General features: G+C 32.8%; 1 protein-coding gene and 1 pseudogene across 1 annotated transcript; both read left to right on the top strand.

The window, feature by feature from the left end:
- Nucleotides 1-8,699: 8,699 nt before the first annotated feature.
- LOC149491700 (short chain aldehyde dehydrogenase 1 pseudogene) lies at nucleotides 8,700-9,799 on the top strand (annotated as a pseudogene).
- An 8,251-nt stretch (nucleotides 9,800-18,050) lies between these two features.
- Nucleotides 18,051-20,103, top strand: LOC105635863 (short chain aldehyde dehydrogenase 1). Its single transcript, XM_012218985.4, is given in 4 exon segments — nucleotides 18,051-18,317; nucleotides 18,960-19,032; nucleotides 19,182-19,375; nucleotides 19,378-20,103. Coding segments are annotated over 4 exon segments (1,062 nt in total). The 5' UTR covers nucleotides 18,051-18,124; the 3' UTR covers nucleotides 19,980-20,103.
- Nucleotides 20,104-20,311: the final 208 nt, after the last annotated feature.

Genomic DNA, 20,311 nt, shown 5'->3' with positions numbered 1-20,311 from the left:
AAGGCCAATAATTAGACCAAGGGATTCTTCTGAGAGAGTCCCTATGATCCATCCACGAAGCAATCGATCTGCCTTTTTCCAAGTAGTAAAATTTTGAATGGCCTGATCTGTGGCTTTGTCCGATCCGGCTGGGTTCATTGGGGGTTCTTCAGTGATGTGTTCTGTGAGATCTTGGCTTTCGGCAAGTCCTAAAACTTGCTCACGCCATAACAAATAATTATTTTGGGTTAATTTGAGGGTGACGAAATTTCCGACATTGAGAGAAAGGGAAGAGGAAGCCATGAGAGTAATATGAAAGAAAAAGGCCTGGATTTAGGCTCTGATACCAAGAAAGAAAAAATAGAAACAAGAGTTTTGAATATGTATATACGAAGGTGCAGCAACTGATATAGTATTAATGCTGTTTTTTTTCTGTATGTACAAGTAATGAAAGGAAGCCACTTATATGGTGGTTAAGTCGACGACTAAGTACAAAAAATCCCTTATAATCTATGAAATATTAACTAATTATTGAAAGCAGATCCTAGCTACCAACTCAGTCAAGATACAATCTGCACATGGTAATCCAACAACCAAATATATCTAACAGATTATGGAAAATATTTAGCCATCTTATTCCTCCATAAACCACCTTATTTCTCCTTATTTTCCACAACAGGTGCTTGCAAGGAAGTGTGATCACTTATAACCACCTTATCACTCCTGTGATCATCAACAGTTTAGCTATTTTTAAAGTAGAATTGTTTGATTAAAATTGTTGTTTGTTTACTGTTAAATGTAAAATATTTTAAAAAAATGTTAACTAAGTAACTTTCATGAAACACTCTCTCAATATTTTGAATGCTCTTATAAATATTATAACACCGAATAATATACTTAATAAAAATAGTATTTTGATTCCAGTACTATATGCACTACAAAAAAAAACGCAAAATTGCGACCGATTTTTGCGACCGACTTAATTCGGTCGCAATTTTGAGACCGATTTGCGACTTATAAGCCACCGGTCGCAAAATTTGGCGCTGAAAGTTCCCGCGAGAATGGTTAATGATTTGTGACCTCTGTACTACGGATTTGCGACCGATTTTGCGACCGATTTGCGACTAAATGTTCTTCTGTCGCAAAACTTCGCGCGTAAAAAATGGGCCAAAGTTCTGAGACCGATTGGAGACTACATTGCAACCGATTTTTGCGACCGATATAGTTAATCGCAAATCGGTCGCAAATTTTGAGCCTAGTCAAACGACGTCGGCTCATTAAAAATTGCGACCGTAGTTATAACATTTGCGACCAATATGTCGGTCGCAAAATTTAGGGCTTTAAGCGTCGGGCCCTCTCTTTTTTCTTTCTTCTTCTTTCTCTCTTCTCCTTTCTCCTCTCCTCTCCTCCGTCCGCAGCGCCACTCCGGCCCCTCCTGACACCGTTCCAGCCCGCCTGACGCCGGCAGCCCCGCTCGCTTTGCACTCCGGTCAGCCTGTTGCGAAAATCTGAGGTTAGTTTATTTTGCGATTAATTTTTCCAATTTTTTTTTTCGATTTTATTTGTTTTATTGTATTTATTTATGGTTGATTTTGTATATAGAGTTGCGATTAGAATTTTTTTATGGTATTATTATTATTATTATTATTATTATTATTATTATTATTATTATTACTGTTCTTATTATTATTATAATTATTTGTATTATTGTTGTTGTTATTATTACTAATATTATTAATATTATTAATATTATTATTATTATTATTGTGATTGTTATTATTATTATTATTATTGTTATTATTATTATTATTACTACTGTTCTTATTATTATTATTAGTATTATTATTATTATTATTATTGTTGTTGTTGTTGTTGTTCTTCATATTATTATTACTGTTCTTATTATTCTTATTGTGATTGTTCTTCTTATTCTTCTTCTTCGCTTCTTGTTCTTGTTCTTGTTGTTTGTTCTTCTTCTGCTTCGTCTTCTTCTTCTTCGTCTTCATTGTTGTTGTTCTTCCTCTTCTTCTTCTTCCTGTTCTTCTTCTTCTTCTTGTGCTTGTTCTTCTTCTTCTTCTCTTCGTCTTCTTGTTCTTGTTCTTCTTGTTGTTCTTCTTCTTCTTGTCTTCTTGTTTCTGTTGTTGTTGTTCTTCTTCTTCTCTTGTGCCTGTCCTTGTTCTTCTTCTTCTTCGTCTTCTTGTTCCTGTTGTTGTTGTTCTTTTTTCTTTTCCTTTCCCCTCTCTCTCTGCCCCTTCCCTCACTTCCCCCTTGCGCGTTTCCGCTCACCCCCAGCCGTCTTCTCTCTTGTTCCCTCTTTTCTTTCACCCCCGCCCCACCTTTCCCCCTTGTTGCTCTCATCTCCCCTTCCTCCCCCTTCCTCTCCAGCCAATAGATAAATATCATTTTATCATACAAATTTGACTAAATTGAATTGAATAAAATAGAACGCGCCATTAATATTTAGGAAGAACGACATTTGGAGATACATTCGAGTGATATCGAGCGATAAAAATTTTAATTTTCAAATTACATTAATTTCTGCAATTTTACCGATGGGTGATAATGAAATTTAGCAACAAAATTGAATGTGATTAGTGAGAACGCCAAATTTTTTTCCTTATTCAATCTCTATTTTTATTTATCTTTTCTAAAAAAACATTTTATTCATTAAAAATTGCATTTTCTTTTTGCTTTAAAGTTCTATTTTATTAATATAAAATCTAGTAATCAATACATATAAAACTATTGTAAATATATAGTAGAATGATTTTTACAGTTGTTATTAGGAGAGAAAAACAATATTTTAAAGGTTCTAAATATATTGTGGTTGATTTATTATATATATTTTTTGTTAGGACTTTTAATGAAAAATGTGAAATTAACATTTAGTAGTTTTTCTTATTTCAACATTTATTTACTAAAAAAATTGTTGAATGTATAAAAAAATAAACTCATTTTATCCATCAAAATTTCTCAAATCTAATAAGTGATCTAATTTTTAATAACTTATAAAATACCTTTCACAAATTCATCAAAGTTTAAAATTGAACCGAAATAATTAAATTATTAAAAAAATTTAATCAAACTTTGATAGATACTTTAGTAGACCATTTCAAAGTCTGCAACCAGTTCGGAAAAGTTTCAAAGTTTCAAAGCAAGTGTCATTTCAAATATACAGAATATAAATATTATGGGGTTGAAAATGAAAGCAATTTTCTTTTTATTATATAATATTTTACATTTTATTCAAGTTAATCGAAAAAGAAATATAAAAGAAATATGCAAATGCGATATGTACTTAAGAGTTTTCAGTTTTCAATATATGCTCCAAACTACAAAAACTAATTGTAAATATTTTAAAATCAGTGTATACGTAGTTGATGCATAAAAACTAACTCTGTGAAAGTACTGAACAAAAATAATAACAAGTACAAAAACTAATTGCTCCAATTTTTTTTTTTTTTTGAAGAATAATTGGAATGTATATAAATAATTTTTTGTGTGTTTAGGTTATTACATGTTCTTAATTATTGGCACTCTTTCTTGAGAAGTTTTGGCTGTGTTTTTCTTTATTTTATATTATTGTCGTTATTTTTCTTAAATATGTTTTTGACTTAAATGAATGATGAGTTTGGATTGGAGGCCTAGTAGTGGCCATTTTGCCTTTGGAGAATGTTGGTATGATATAGAAGTGTTTATTGATTTGTTTTTGTATTTGAGATTTAATTGTGTTGTGCCGAAATGCTGACGAATTTTTTTCCCAAAAATTCAATATGTAGAATAGTACACTTACCTTTATTACAGTAGTCTTTGTATTCAATAAATGAACTTAGTGATTTACATTTATATATAGTTACCCTTATTATAGAAATAACCTTAGTTACTTATAAGTATTGTAAATTGAACATTACATTAGGTGCATGTTTTAAGGATGATTTAGACTAATGCAATTACATGACACGACCCTTTATAAACACATTGTTAATTAGGTAAAAAAAAAATGCAAAATAATCGAGATTGGATGTACTGGAGGTTCGAGGTCAATGGGATATTAAGACAAGAGTTTCTGCAAGGATTGGAGGCGTTTATACAGTTTGCAGTTGGTAATCCCAGTTTTATGGATGGTAATAAGTTGAGGTGTCCATGTAATCACAAGAAGTGTCGAAATCGAGCCTTCTTAGACATCGATACAGTGAAACTTCATTTGTGCAAACATGGGTTCGTGGAAAATTATTACGAATGGATACATCATGGTGAAGCTCGAGTTGCCAGTGGATCAAGCCACTCCATTCCGGTAAGTTTAGAAGTTCAGCCTTATCAATTTCTGTATGGTAATCAATGCAATGATATGATAATCGATGCGAGTAGAGTACAATGTGAATGGGATAATATGGAGGAATCGCCAAACGTAGCAGCACAACAATTGTTTGACATGCTAAGTGCAGCTAACAGTGAACTGTGGCCTGGATGCAAGAATCATTCAGTTCTGTCTGTTGTTGCACGATTACTACACATGAAAGCGGAGTACCATTTTTCAGAAAGGTGTTACGATGATTTTGTGCAGTTAGCAAAAGAAATGTTGCCTGAAGGCCATTCAATGGTTGATAATTTTTATCGGACAAAAAAATTAGTTCGGGGGTTGGGACTACCGGTAGAAAAGATTGATTGTTGTCGTAATAATTGTATGATATTCTGGGGTGTTGACTCGGAATTCAGAGAATGCAAGTTATGGGAGAAGCAGAAAGACAATGAACAGCGGTGTGTGCATAAAGGGATCAAACTACAGTGACGTGTCAAACGATTTTTATGGGAAATTGGTTGAGGTTTTGGAGTTAGAATATCCAGGCCTACCAATGAAGTGCACAATCTTATTCAAATGTGAATGGTTTGATCCTACGCCAAACATTGGCACGAAGGTTCATCCTAAATATAATCTAGTTGATATTAATCAAAGAAGAAGATATACAAAGTATGAACCTTTTGTTTTGGCAATGCAAGCTGCACAGGTGTACTATGTCCCATATCCATCGTTTAAACGAGATAGATGCGATTGGATGGCAGTGTGTAAAATCAAGGCTAGATCAGTTGTTCATGCACTTGAAACGAAACAATCTTCTTCACTCGCACTATCGGAGGCATTTCAAGAAGTTAGGGTTGAAACGCAACCGATGCAAGTTGTTGAAGATTTAACAGATAGATTGGATGATGAAAGCCGATCTTATGTTGAAATAGGACCATCAGATGATGAAGAGGAAGAAGATCAAATCATCATGGGTTCCTCAGAAGACGAATATGAAGAAGAGGAAACTGATGAAGAGGAGGAGGAAGCAGATGATATTCAAGACACTTAAAACTTAGAGCAATTTTACTGTTACAAATTGATAAATGTATATGTAATTAATATTATTAATGAAGAATTTCAATGGTATTAACTTTCTTTACTCATATTTACCACATGTTCTACAATTCATATAATTGTATAAATTCATTTTATCTAGGTTCTGATATCTGCAGTACAGATGGCTAGAGGCAGACCGTTTGATTCTGACGCGTCCGGCAGTGGTTCGCGTGGAGGTCATGGCCCTGGACGCACTGCCCGTGGACGAGGAGGGTCGATCCCTCGTCCTTCGTCAGGTACGTCTGGGGCTTCGTCATCTGCTCAGCGACCAGTACTGCCGCCATCACATCCTTCTTCAGGTACGTCTGGGGCTTCATCCTCTGCTCAGCGTCCAGTACTGCCGCCATCACAGCCTTCTGCTCCTTCCTCTTCTGCTCCTTCCTCTTCTGCTCCTTCCTCTTCTGGACCAGTACAGACTCCACCAGCTGCACAGTCACCTACTGTGCAAGGTAATCATAAATGTCATAACTGTCATTTTAATTATATATTAATTATCTAAAAATTTATAACATTTGTCATTTCTTTTGCAGCTTCATCAGATCCACGTATCACCCTCAGTTTGGTAGCGGGACAGTAAGTACTTATTCAAATTTTCTGCAGGCATATTTTGTAATTATATTTTGTACTTATTCATAACTGTGATGCTTTCGTGTAATTATATTTCACTTCTATTTTTTTTTCAGCATATATCCGTCTTCTCGAGCAGCGAGACAAATTTTGAAGATAATCAAGCTACAGCTGCATAAAGAAGGATACACATGGGATGCCGTACCACAAGAGGCGAGAGACTTTTATTGGGAGGAGTTCCAGGTACTCTTTGGTTTAAGTTATATCATCATTCAATGTTTACAATTCAAGATATATCCTTAGTGTTTAAACGCTATATTTCATTTTTTTTTGCAGAAACATTTCATATGGGATGAGGCCATTACGGCTATGCTGAAAGTAGCCTGGGAGAAGATATGCGCCGATCGATACGCTGACTTCACCTATAGGATGAGAAAAAGCGGTAAGAAGCAGCAGTGCGTGTCTCAGGAGATATGGGAGAGCTGGCAAAAGGCTTGGGAGGATCCTGCATTCAAGAGAAAGCGGGAGATATTTGCACAAAACAGGCGCAGTGAGACTGGCGGTGATGGAGCAGGACCTTCGCGACACACAGGCGGATCTATATCTGCTATAGAGACAGCTCGATTATTAGTAAGTGAACTAGTCCCTTTACAAGAAACTGATGTTTAATGAAAGGACACTATATATATTAATATATCATGCATAAAAATTCATTACAGGCTAAAGAATTAGGTCGTGAGCCCACACCGATGGAGGTGTTTACATACACTCACACGAAGGACCACGATCGTAATACCTTTGTCGACAGACGTGCGCTGAGCGTCAATGTAAGTAACAATGAATAATATTTACATTTACCCTCTAATCATTGCGAAGATGTACAAAGTTGAATATAATAAAGCTTGCAATTGCGTTGATTAATTAATTTTTTGTTTTCAGGAGAACTATACTACAGCTCGGGAGCGTATTGTTACTTCTCAGACCGATGAATCCGAAGCTGAGTCAAGAATTGACGAGGTAGCGCTTTATCTCGAGGCTGTAGGGGGCGAGAAGAAGAGGAAGGTATACGGCATCGGGTCTCAGGCATCACAGTTTTACACTGGCTCAGCAGCTCACGCTTCTACAGCCAGCGCAGCACGACAGCCGGAGCACAGTGACTCGCACTGTGATGATGATATACGGGCTCAGCTTGCTGATCAGCAGAGACAGATTGCAGAGCTTAGAGCGCATGTGATGCGGCTGTCCGGTGAGCACCGTGCTGGTACTTCTCCCTCTGATCCTGCGCCTGCTACAGACCGACATGTTTCGACGTCTCAGCAGCAGCCACTATCGGCTCCTGATCCCGATGCTGCAGACGATACCTTGGTCACCCCTCCTGGCGCTACATCACATCCAGCAGGTACTCCTCCCGGCGATCCGACATCGGGAGATCCGACATCGGATCCTGCAGATGAGCAGCAGCATATATAGATTTGATTTTGGACTTTTATTTTTTCATTTGTATTTTCATATTTTAATTTGTTCAGAACAATAAAAGTTACATTTTATACTGTTCTTGAATAGGTTGTGTGATATATATGCATTTATGTCAACTTTCACAGGTGCAGAAATATTTGGTTTCAAAATAATATTTAATTTTTTTTATTTTTTTTTCATTTTTGCGACCGATTTGCGACCGATTTGATACCAAAAGTAAAAATTATGAATTTATTATTTGCGACCGATTTAAAACAATTGCGACCGATATTCTGCAACCAAATTTGCGACTGAATTTCCAATTAAACCACGACCAAAAATTGCAACCGATTATTCAATTTTGCGACCGATTTATCGGTATCTAATTTGCGACCGATTGTCTCATCGGTCGCAAAATTATTTTGCGACCAGTATTTTTGCGACCGACAATTGTCGGTCGCAAATCGGTCGCTACATGAAATTAGCGACCGATATTGGCCATTTTGCGACCGATTTGTCGGTCGCAAAATGGCGTTTTTTTTGTAGTGTTACCTTAAAAAGTTATTGCAAAAGTATTCTATTAGCTTTTAGCTGTAGATATTTATACAGCGGTTTAAATTAAAAAGTGTTTGGTAAAATAGTTGTTTAACAAAATAATAAAAAATATTAATTGTTTAATTAGCTAAATTTGGAAAAAAAGCAACGTATATAATTGTTAAAAAAAATTTAATTAATCACTGTGAAACGCTAAACTTTAAAGTATTTAATATTTCATAAAAAGTAAAATTAATAGAGATAGAGTTTTGACTTAATCAAACCAGCTCAAAAGTTATTGCGAAACACGACATTAGCGGGTTAACTTTTAACATAACCCTCAATTTTGCAAGCCATTTTAGGTTTCTTTAGATTTAAAAAGATTTTATACCATTTCAAGTCACTTAAAAGAAAATTATCACCACTAATTCAGAGGGGCATGCTGACCTAATTTGAATAAAAAAAAATGAATATTATATCAGTTATAATATTCTTTTTTTTTTTTAAAAAAAAATTTATCAGTTATATTAGAACATTTATCTACCAAATCTAATTATGTATAGTAGATCTAATACTGTCTATGCACACTTATACATTTTTTTTTCAAACTCAATTTGTAATGGGGTTACGTGTTCAAATTAATCAAATATTTTATCTACCATCGTTTCCAAGCTAATTATTCTGTCTATAAAGGTGCAATTACTCACAATTAGTTGCATATATTTCATTGTTACAGGTTATTTATTTCTCAAAGTTCTGGGAAAGTATGAGTTCCGATCTTTCAGTAACATTAATCACTAAAAGGTAAATCACTAACAGGTTTTCAAGCTCCCATAAACCTTTTATTTTATTTGTTGTTATTTTGTTCTTAAAATGGTAAAATTTGTCTACCCAACGTGCACTAAGAGGCATAGACAGAGTTAGATACAGATTGATGCGATTGTTTTTAAACATTTTAACAAATATAAAAAAACTCGTTTATATGTTGAAAAGAAATAAATATAAATATAAACTTAAAATTGAAGTGTTCGTGCGTTATAATTTTTCAAAATTTGTAGGCTTGAAGGGAAGGTTGTGTTGATAACTGGTGGAGCTAGTGGTATAGGGGAGTGTACGGCCAGGCTATTTGTGAAACATGGAGCTAAAGTGCTGATCGCAGATATACAAGATGATCTTGGGCAGTCACTCTGCCAGGAATTCAGCTCTCCAGAAACCATTTCTTATGTCCACTGCAATGTAAGTAGCGACTCTGATGTAAAAAATGCTGTGGATTTGGCCGTCTCCAGGTATGGAAAGCTTGATATAATGTTCAACAATGCTGGAATTTTAGGTAATCCAGATTTCAGCAACACAAGAATCTTACCCACTGAAAATCAAGATTTCAAGAAAGTGATTGATGTAAATGTGTTTGGTGCTTTCTTGGGCACCAAACATGCAGCCAGAATTATGATCCCAAACAAGAAAGGTTGCATATTATTTACTGCAAGTTTAGTTTCTGTTTGTTGTTTAGATTCTCCACATGCATACGCAGCATCAAAACATGCAGTGGTAGGGCTTGCAAAGAACTTATGTGTAGAATTAGGGCAATATGGGATTCGAGTTAATAGTATTTCACCATTTGCTGCTGCTACTCCTATGCTAAGAAATGCTTTCGGAATGATGGAGAAGAAAGAAGCTGAGGAAGTGATTTCATCAATAGCTACACTGAAAGGAGTGGTATTGGAAACCGAAGATATTGCTAATGCAGCTTTGTTTCTTGCAAGTGATGAATCCAAGTATGTTAGTGGAATTAACTTAGTGGTTGATGGAGGTTTTAGTCTTACTAATCCTTCACTTGCAATAGCAATGCAAAGCTTGTTTTCTTAAGATGGAGAAATAATTGCTCAAGGTATTATGCACTGGTTATCAATAATTTTTATAGTTCTTGCTCTATATATGTACTATTTTCTCAATATTATTATCAATAAAAGGAAGCATTATTCTCACCCATTGAAATTTTCTTCATTTCTATGCAGTATCAGATAGTATGTAGTGGTTACTAATATATTTCCGATGATAGCCCTTCATTTTGAATTACATTCACAAAATTAATGATAACATTTACGTTGAAAAGGGCTCGAATTCGATACCTCTCACTTCTTACATCTTCTAAGAGAAAGGTAGAAAAACTAATCAAATCACGTCTGATTTACATTTTAAATTTTCCTTGCTTTTTAAGTTAATTGATTACTTGATTCAAAAATACAAATTCATAGTCCTAGTCAATGTAAAATTTCTAATTATTAAGATCAAATTAATTTAATTAAATTGATCACAAACCTAGTTAATTAACTAAGATCGATTGAAACTTGAACTTGATAAACTACTAAGTAAAATTAATTACTTAATTTAATTTTAAAATATTTAATCGATTAATTTTCTGTACGCAATATCTATGTTTAACAAAGACACGTAACCAAACGTTATTTGTTTGTTAAACCAAATATAAAAAGGTTAGTTCACTATTTACAAAATCTAAATTGAAGTAAATGATAGTGGAGAAACTTAAGAAAAAATTAAAAAAGAAAAAAAATAGAAAAAGAACGGATAAAAATTTTACCGTCTGAATATGATTTTTTAATTATTATTTCTTCTTCTATCAGGATTCAACGTTTTCTCACAAATTAGGATCATCTATAGTGATTAAGTAACAATAATTAATTAAACACATTTAGATATACCATAATTGTAATGTATATACAATTTCGCAATAGATCAGACTGAAATCTTTCTCTCAATAATAAAATAAATAAATACATAACAGTTTGTTGGAGGTTTGAAGCGAGGTCAGCTTTATTTAGAATTTCTATTCTCAAGAAACCTCTCTTATATTGTTGGGCCTTGCTGCAGGTGGGCTGCATCTGTGTTTCGTCTTTTGATTTTTGGAATTATGACATTTTGGTTATTAGTTATGTTAAGATTTTTGGATAGTCTCTGTCTCTATGTATTTCCAATTTGGTGTTTATGATGTTTTGCAAAGTTGGTTTTTCACTTCAATTATCCAAGTTTAGTTGAGTGTAAATGGGTGACACAATATTTATTAATTTTTTATTTAAATTATCCAGGTTATGTTGGGTGTAAGTTGGTGACTTAATGGCTGCAATAGTATTAGGATAAAATAAGTTTTTTATGGATAATATTATTTAATAAAAATAATTTTTTGCTAAAAAAAAAAAAAAAAAAAACATTTATAGCACCATTTAGTTATAGTTTCCTCTGTAATTTAAAATCCACCAATGCCTTAATCGCGAAATATCAAATAAGCTATTACAATAACAGAATAAAAAATAAATCTTTGTTTGGATGAGAGTATATTTTAAAAGGAAGGAAAAATAACTATGAGAATATTTCTCATAAATAAAGATGTTTTCCTTTGTTTAGGAAAGGGAAGAAAAATATTGAAGGAGGTACTCCTTATAGTATTATATCTTAAATCTCTCCAAACATTAAAATACCCCAAATAATGGAGGAAGTGAGAATTTTATTTATTTTTCTGAAATTGCTTAAATTCCAATTTTCTTGATCAGCAAAATTAATTTATTTTATGTATTAAAACTAAAAATAAAATTAGCAAATTCAAAATTCTAAACTCGAGCCAATAGGCTTCTCATTATCAAAAACTACTTTAAGATGTCAAGGAAAAAAAAACCTGGAAAAACCTCAGATAAATATAATAGACCCTCTTGAGATAAGAAGATCAATAAAGTTACACAACCCTTATATCAACTAAAACAAGAAACACAAATTTAAATCAAGCCAGGAAATCAGCATTCACATTCACCCCTTTTTAGCAAAACCATTTGCAAATAATTTTGCTCTATGAATATATGCTTGAACTGAATTGAGAAAAGTCATTCATACAGGTTGTCAAATCTGTTGAATGAAAGCCATCATCTCCAGGTCTATTTTCTTATGAAGAAAATTATAAATGTGTCCTGTAGAATGCCAAAGTTAAATACTTTGTCCAATTTTTTTTTTTTAAAAAATACACTACTTTCTCCCATAATTTTAATCCTGTTACAGTACTTCTATCCAATTTAATCAATTTTATACGTTGAATGAGTAGAAAAGGACACAAAAACCTCTTCCTTAGAATTATAGCCCCAAACCCTTGCTCCTCCTCTGATGAGATTTGGGTATTTGGGGGAAAAAATAAACCCTCTCAATTTGTTCATTGAGAATAGAACTATTTTATATACAACTAATTACAAGTATATATATCTAACTATCTAATAAATCCTAACACTCCCTCCTCAAGTTCTGCATTGGCATGCTCAACTTGCACATAGATAACCTATATATATATAATCTTAAAGCAAAAAAATAGTTTTAAAAATGCTACGTGGCGTTCTGCTTCTTAGCAATATATTTTCCTTGTTTTAAAAAGTTTTGAGCTTTTCTATCTATTTTTTCTTTTTTTTTTGAAATTTTGAGGTTTTTTTTTCTTTGCATAAATATCTTTTTTTTTTTAAAATTTAAATTCTATTATATGTTATCTATATTAAATCATTTAAATTGTAAAGTTTATCTTAATCTTTGCTTCTAACAACCTAATCATATCTCTTACAATATCTGATCTCTAACTAATTAATATTTAAGAGATTTTTCTTATAACCTACTCATCTTTATCTCCATAAAAGCTCATTTTTTCTCACTTCTCTTATGGTCACAAGAGTCATATTTCATGAGCAACGTGTAGTGCTGCAAGAGGCAGTTTAGTCAAAGCACCAAGCAGGTATTATTACGTTTTGGTGGTCTAATTTTTTTAAACATTTAATTTATATAAAACTAATTATATCAATTAATTATCCAAATTTAAATTAATAAATTAGTTTGAACTTTTATATGAAGTCATAACATACTCTTAATTAAATGTGTTAGTAAGAAATAGTTTAAGACCTATACTAATTAAGGGATATATAATAATATCATTCAATATTCAAGTTAAAATTTTAGCTCTTATTACTAAACACAATAATTTCAAATTTACGTTGAATAAATAATTTAATAAAATTTTAAATAATATTACACTATTAATCTCCATCAAATTTTTCAGAATCAATTTTATACTAAACAACTTATAAATTATAAATTAAATTAAAAACTAAAAGTATAATATACAACAAAAAATAACATATATAAATGCGCCGGTCTTTACCTAGTTAGATACAAATCCATATTATGTACAACTTTTTTTTCAATTTTCAGTTTTCAAGGTTCTTTCTTTATATACAAGTGAGAAAAATGAACCAGCAATATGTACAATTTCTATTTTCAAGGTTTTAAACAACCCGCTGCCAATAAAATATCTCAAACATAGCAATTGTAATTTGAATTTCCACTAAAGAAGAGTCTTTCTCATATGGAGAATGCAATAGAGGTTCACACGGGAGGAACTCGCTGTCACCATGCTGTTAATAATATACTTGGAGTAGATGCCCAATTCCAAAATGTGCAATCTCCCATAAAGCTGGAGATTTCTTTAGCGTTATTGAGGAAAGAGAAAAGATTAGCAGCAAGATAAGATCCAGTTTGTTACAAGCTGCTTCTGCCATGAACTTTGATTTATGTCCATAGTTGTGGATGTAATTATATGCTTTTGTCACGAAAGCCAAACCAGGGTCCTCCTCCTCTTTTTTAGAGTAGCTTTTATCTCCAGGTTCACCAGAATGGTCGCGTGCCCAATCCCTGAGGTGTCCAACAAAAATCGGAATAACAGAAGCACCAGCTTGTGCTGCAGCTGCAACTTGAGCAAAGCTTCCTAATAATGCCACGAGTGCCATAAGCTAACCGAGCATCCACTTCTGTTGAAACTCGACCAGGTACTAATTTCACCAAATCACCTCCAACATTCACCAAAGCCTTCTTAGCAAAACAAGATAATCTCAATTCATGATTTTTTTTTAGAGCAGCACAACCTGAATCAGCCAAAGCCATATCCTCTGCATTTCTAAATATAGTATCAGGGAAATTCAATATTACCCAAAAGAAGAGAAGAGCATGGCCACTATAAAATTGATAGTTAAAATAGACTGTACAACCACTCACATGCCTCAATCGAAGCCATTAGCTCAATACATCCAAACTTATATCCGGGACACAAATCATAAAAAATTAACGCTGTCTTTTTAGGTCTTACTGAGGGTATTTTCAGGTTGCCAAACAAAAAAACGAACAACGGAATTAATGATAAGAAGGAAGAAAATGATGAGTGAATGAAAATGATTTGAGCTTGAGCGTGAAAGAAGAGAGTAGAAAAAGCAGAAAACAAGATTTCTAGGTATTAAAAGATGGACAATGATCAACAATCTAAGGTAAACAACTACAAAGGAATCAATCCAAATATGGTAATCAAAGTGAAAATACTCCACAAATCAAGTAAGTCAATCAAGGCAATGCTTGATTCACATAGAATCTAAGCATAGATCAAAGGGTAAGAGGTATAAAACCCTAGAATCATTGGTAAGAGAAACCGCGAACTATTGATTCAACACAGGAAGAAAACGATGGAAAGCAGAGGAAAATATCAAACGAAAAATGAGATATCGTTGTTGTTTTTTCTTTGTTTGCAGGAGAGAGGAAGTGGGCCCTAATACTTGACCCTAGCCATATTACGGTTTCTGGAACCAGAACCGTCGGTACCGAATCGGTGGGAACCGGAATCGGAACCGGTGAGAACTGGAAACCGGTGGTCTGTGCGGTTCGGTTTTGGCTCCACCATTTTTGGAACCGTGAACCGGTGGTTCTAAGAAATCGGCCAGAAACCGTATGAAACTGCCGATTTTTCCAACCGGTTAAAACCGACGGTTGGAACCGACAGTTTGAACGGGCAGTTTCCAACCAGATTTTGAATCTATGTTAAACGGCTAGAATCCAGCGGTTCTACCGATTCCCACTGGCGTGTCCAACCGGTTCTACCAGCTTTTTTTCAAAATTTTTTAAAATCCCTAAGGTACCCTTCCTAACAACTATAAATGGTTATATAAACCATAGTTTCAAGGGTAATTTATGGAAAATTGTATTTTTTGGATTTATTATAAATACCTCCTGCCATTTTTGAAATAGCGACTAAGGGTAAAAAGGATGAAATTGGCATAATGTCGGTAAGAAATAGTGGACTTTTAATTATTCTAAATTGCAAGAGGACACGTAGACAACTTATTTTTGAAAAAAAAAAATTAAGTTCAAGGCCACCTTTTTTTTTTTTTTTGAAAAAAGTTTCCAACTTTTTTTTAAAAAAAATAAATAAGTTGAAGATTTTTTTTAAAAAAAAATAATAAGTTCAAGTCTTTTTTTTAAATAATATTAAATTCAAGCATTTTCTAATTTTTTAAGGGTATTTTTTTTAGAAATTATTTCACAAATTTTTAAATTTTAAATTTGAAGAAAAAATATTCTCTACTTTTTTATTTTACAATTATACGATTTGCCGAAAAATTGGTTGGAGAACTGGCTGGAGAACCGTCGATTTTGAACTATTAAGACCGAACCAGAACTATAACCGTTGGTTTCAAACTGTACCGGAACTGTCAATTTTCAATTCGGTTCCGATTCTAAGTTTTTTAGAATCGGAATCGTCGGGTTTCGGAACTGGTGGTTCCGAATCGGTTTCGAAGCCATTGGCCACCCCTACCTAATACCATAATGAGATTATAGTGTTTGGTTAAAAAAACAACTCTCTCAATTTGTTTATTAATTAATAAAAGTATTATATATAACTAATTACGAAGTATATATATATATATATATATATATATATATAAATAATCCTAACATCGTCATTATCACAACGTTCAAACCCAACCTCTCCACCTCTAACCAAATCCAATAACAAGTTGATAATCATCTGTATGTCCCAGTAATAAATTTACGAAGATCCAAAAACTTGAATACATGTTGAGACCTTCTTCCTCAATGCAATGGGCAAAAAAACCACCATTGACAAAAAAAAAAAAAAAAAAAAAAAAAAAAAAAAAAAAAAAGCAGTTTTGATGTATCTATACGTTGCAAAAGTCACAGATCAAAGTTCTATATCCACATAGTAACAAATCAATCCTCGAGATTATATTCTAAAAGTTTGATTTTTTTGCAAGTGGGATTGTAGTTTTCGTCTTGATTTCATTTGATTGGTTCAAGCAACATATATGACAGAAAATAAAATTTAAAATGGAGTTAAAGGTATTTGTATACTTTCACAGCCATTTAATAGAAAAAGTGAATTGTTTGACGGAAAGAACACAACAGTGTATAATAGTAAAAAAAAATAAAGTAATGTAATTTAAAAAATACAGGGATAAAATAGTTAATTTTGATATAATATAGTGGTGCACGTTTATAATTTTTTTTTAAAATAAAGAGATAAAGTAATTAATTTTGATAAAATGCAAATATATAATAATAATGTTTCCCCTTATTGTCTTTCTATTTATTTAGAAAATGTGGATGTCAATAATGTTCTACACATAGTACAAGTATATTGGTTTTTTTTTTTTTTTAATTCATTGGAAGTTTTATAGGTCGAAATAGTATTACAGACTATACAACAAGGGATGTTCCTCCAAATTAGTAAAAACAACTGTGATTAAAAAGAACTCAAAATCCAGATTTCTCACTCCTCATAAATGAGAAGACCAATCAGAATACCGTCTGATTGGATAGATATGATCTTTTAAAATTAGAAATAGATAAAATGATCAAAATTAGACGGCTAGACTGTTGGGTTGAAAGACGTGGCTGCTAAACTAAACGGTCAACAACATACAGATTAGTTGTAATATCTTGCTATATTCATTTATTAGTTTATGTACCGGAATCTCATTTTATAGTCACATGCAATTCCAATTATATAAGACAAAACATCGAATAAAAAATTCTTATATATCTCAGGAATTGGATTCAGGGTAGATTTTAGAGTTTTGTCAACAAAAGATTTTAGAGTTTTGTCAACAAAAGCCAGCTATGTTTATTGTTTTCCTATAATCGATGTAAATTTTTTCTTTCTTACAATAAAAAAAAAAAAAGAATTTTTCCAGCAAATGGTTAAATGAGGGAAAATAGACCATAAAAAAGAATTTTTTCCAGCAAATGGTTAAATGAGGGAAAATAGACCGTGCAAATGAAATTTAGATATAAAATTAAAGTTTAAAATTTAAAATTAGCACCGTTGAAAAGTTTTATCCGAATACATTCTTTAATATCAATATAAAAATATATAGTGTTAATTTTACAGGAAGAAACATATGATTTTAATTTGCAACTTAAAAATACTAAAATTTCAATTTATATAATAATAAAATATCTTAACCTGTAATCAAGCATTATTATTGACTAAAATGTGACGTATTTTACATGTAACAGTCTTTTAATTATGATTTTTTTTAATTTCCTACTCTTTCCTCTGTATCAGAGTTGAGTGTTTTAATATCATTAACATCACTTGTGCAGGTCAACAAATCAATTGAAATGATCCATACAGATAGATAAATTGATTCCAACGGCACTTTGATGTACATGTGCATGAAAGAACAAAACTGAACAATATAATAATGTAAAGTATCAAGAAGGAAAGTGGTAAAAACAAAAAGCAGGGGAAAAAAGAATTTATTTGAATAAATTTATTGAAAGGTATCTTTATATCATTTGAATTCTGTACTTTTAATTTTATCAGTTATATTATTATGTTAAAATAAAATATTATTGTAATCGCCCACCATTCACGACTCAGTCAAGCTAGCTAATTATTCTAAGGGAAAAATTACTATTTAGTCTATCAAGTTTTAAATAATTATCTAAATAATCTTTGACGTTTAATATAATATATAACTAATCTCCAATATTTTAGTCTGTCTAATTAAAAGGTCCTTCCGTTTAAAAATTTGATGTTTTGCCGTTAATTTAAGACTAAAATATTAAAATACTCTTCCCTCACTAACGTGGATAAGTATGAACTTCCAAGCAAGGGAAACGAATTATAAAAAAATAATTGGCCTTTTGTCGTAATGGGTGTGACGTCTTTCCTAAAAATTATATTAAAAAATGTAGAATAATTAAATACCATCGCATGGCGAATTCAGCTACTTAAACTTAAAGCCCTCAGCAAAAGACCAATTTTTGGTCTCGTAGGGGTTTGGGACAGATTCAGATAGAGAAAGAATGGAAGCTGTAGGTGTAGTTGGCAGTGGTGGACTATGCGTCCCTGCGTCATCCATTAATCGCTCATCAACCCACACAACTTACAGCTTATCCTTCGTCCCTGGCAAGAAGCTTGGCCTACGCAGTAGTCACCTAGCAGCATTCCATTCACCATCCCATCTTTTCTCTTATTCCCCTTCACGTCCTTATAATGGTAAGCACCGCAAGCCTACGAAAACCCATATCTTTCTTCCTCATTTGGTTGCTTCCCTATGAGAACTGGGTGGAATTTATAATATTTGCGAAAATAGTGGCAGCCCAGTTCCCACGCTTGCAATACTTATGCAATACATATTCACATACCTTTTTGTGTCTCTTAGATCCTAATGTCTGCTTTTTTTTCCACACTTGTAATACATATTCACATATCTTCCTTCCCATGCTCCATCGGCTGCGCTTGAAGAAGACCTGCAAATCCTATTTTGGGTTTGGGTATTTTCCCCTTTTTTTTCCTTTCTCTGCGGTTTGTAAAAATAAATATGGTCAAACCTCCTTTATTTTCATGCACAGTTCAATAAGGGCATAATATGTCCTTATAAAATGTTTCTCTTTGTTTTTAACTGATTTTAACTGCAAAACACTAAGTTTTTGGATGAAGAACTTTTTAATTAGACGGAGTAAAATGTTGGGGACTAGTTATATATTATATTAAACGTTGCGGATTACTTAAATAATCATGTAAAATCTGATGGATTAAATAATAATTTTCCCTTAGAATAATTGTCTATAAAGATGCAATTAATTTACATATCGGAAGCAGCAATCAAAGTTAAGCCCATAGATTTCATTCTTACAGGTTCTTTTGCTTTCATCAATTTCTGCAAAAACATGAGTTCTGATATTTCGGCAGCAACATCAACCACCAAAAGGTAAATTGACTAGCTCCTATAAACTCATTTCTATTTCTATTTTATTTTAATTTTTTTTGTATTTTCTTACTATGAAAGTGAAATTTGTCTATCCAATTTCTACTACAGTTCTATGTCGAAATAATATTATAATTTATGAAAATTTGTAGACTTGATGGGAAGGTTGCATTGATAACCGGTGGAGCTAGCGGCATTGGAGAGTGTACGGCCAGGCTATTTGTAAAACATGGAGCCAAAGTTCTGATTGCAGATGTACAAGATGATCTTGGGCTATCGCTCTGCCAAGAATTCAGCTCTCCAGAAACCATTTCTTATGTTCACTGTGATGTAAGTAGCGACTCTGATGTAAAAATGCTGTGGATTTAGCGGTCTCCAGGTATGGAAAGCTCGATATAATGTACAATAATGCTGGAATTGGAGGTAATCCAGACCCAAGAATCTTGTCAACTGAAAATGAAGATTTCAAGAAAGTCTTTGATGTAAATGTGTTTGGTTCTTTCTTGGGTGCCAAGTATGCAGCTAAGGTTATGATCCCAAACAAGAAAGGTTGTATATTATTTACTTCAAGTTTAGCTTCTGTTTCTTGTTCAGGTTCTCCACATGCATACACCGCATCAAAACATGCAGTGGTTGGGCTTGCAAAGAACTTAAGTATAGAATTGGGGCAATATGGCATCAGGGTTAATAGTATTTCACCATTTGGAGTTGCAACTCCGCTGCTAAGAAATGCTGTTGGAAATAAGGAGAAGAAAGAAGTTGAGCAAGTGATTGCATCAGCTGCGACACTGAAAGAAGTGATATTGGAACCTGAAGATATTGCAAATGCAGCTTTGTATCTTGCAAGTGATGAATCCAAGTATGTTAGTGGAATTAACTTAGTGGTTGATGGAGGTTTTAGTCTCACCAATCCGTCATTTGCAATAGCAATGCAAAGCTTGTTTTCTTAAGATTGAGAAATTTTGCTCGAGATATTATGTACCGGTTATGAATAAATTTCTACAGTTCCTGTTCTATGTACCCTTTTCTCAATAAAAGAGTTTTTCTTATCAATAAAACGAAGCATTATTTTCACTTCAAGCGTTTCGTCAATCACCGATGGAAATGTTCCTCATTTGTATTTATAGAAGGTGACCCATTTTTATCTACATTGATTTTGAGGGATTAGATTTATCTACATTCATGTATGGAATCATTCATAGAGTAAACCAATTAAAGTCAGTCAAATAACTAAATAATAATGAATAAGACAAACAAGAGTCTCATTAAAAAGGACAAATTA

This window comes from Jatropha curcas, unplaced genomic scaffold (assembly GCF_041381405.1).
Source record: "Jatropha curcas cultivar XTBG-Jc1 unplaced genomic scaffold, XTBG_Jcur_1.0 HiC_scaffold_818_pilon, whole genome shotgun sequence".
Classification (NCBI taxonomy): domain Eukaryota; kingdom Viridiplantae; phylum Streptophyta; class Magnoliopsida; order Malpighiales; family Euphorbiaceae; genus Jatropha; species Jatropha curcas.
Note: the sequence above shows the minus strand (reverse complement) of the source record. Positions and strands in the feature narration are given on the sequence as shown.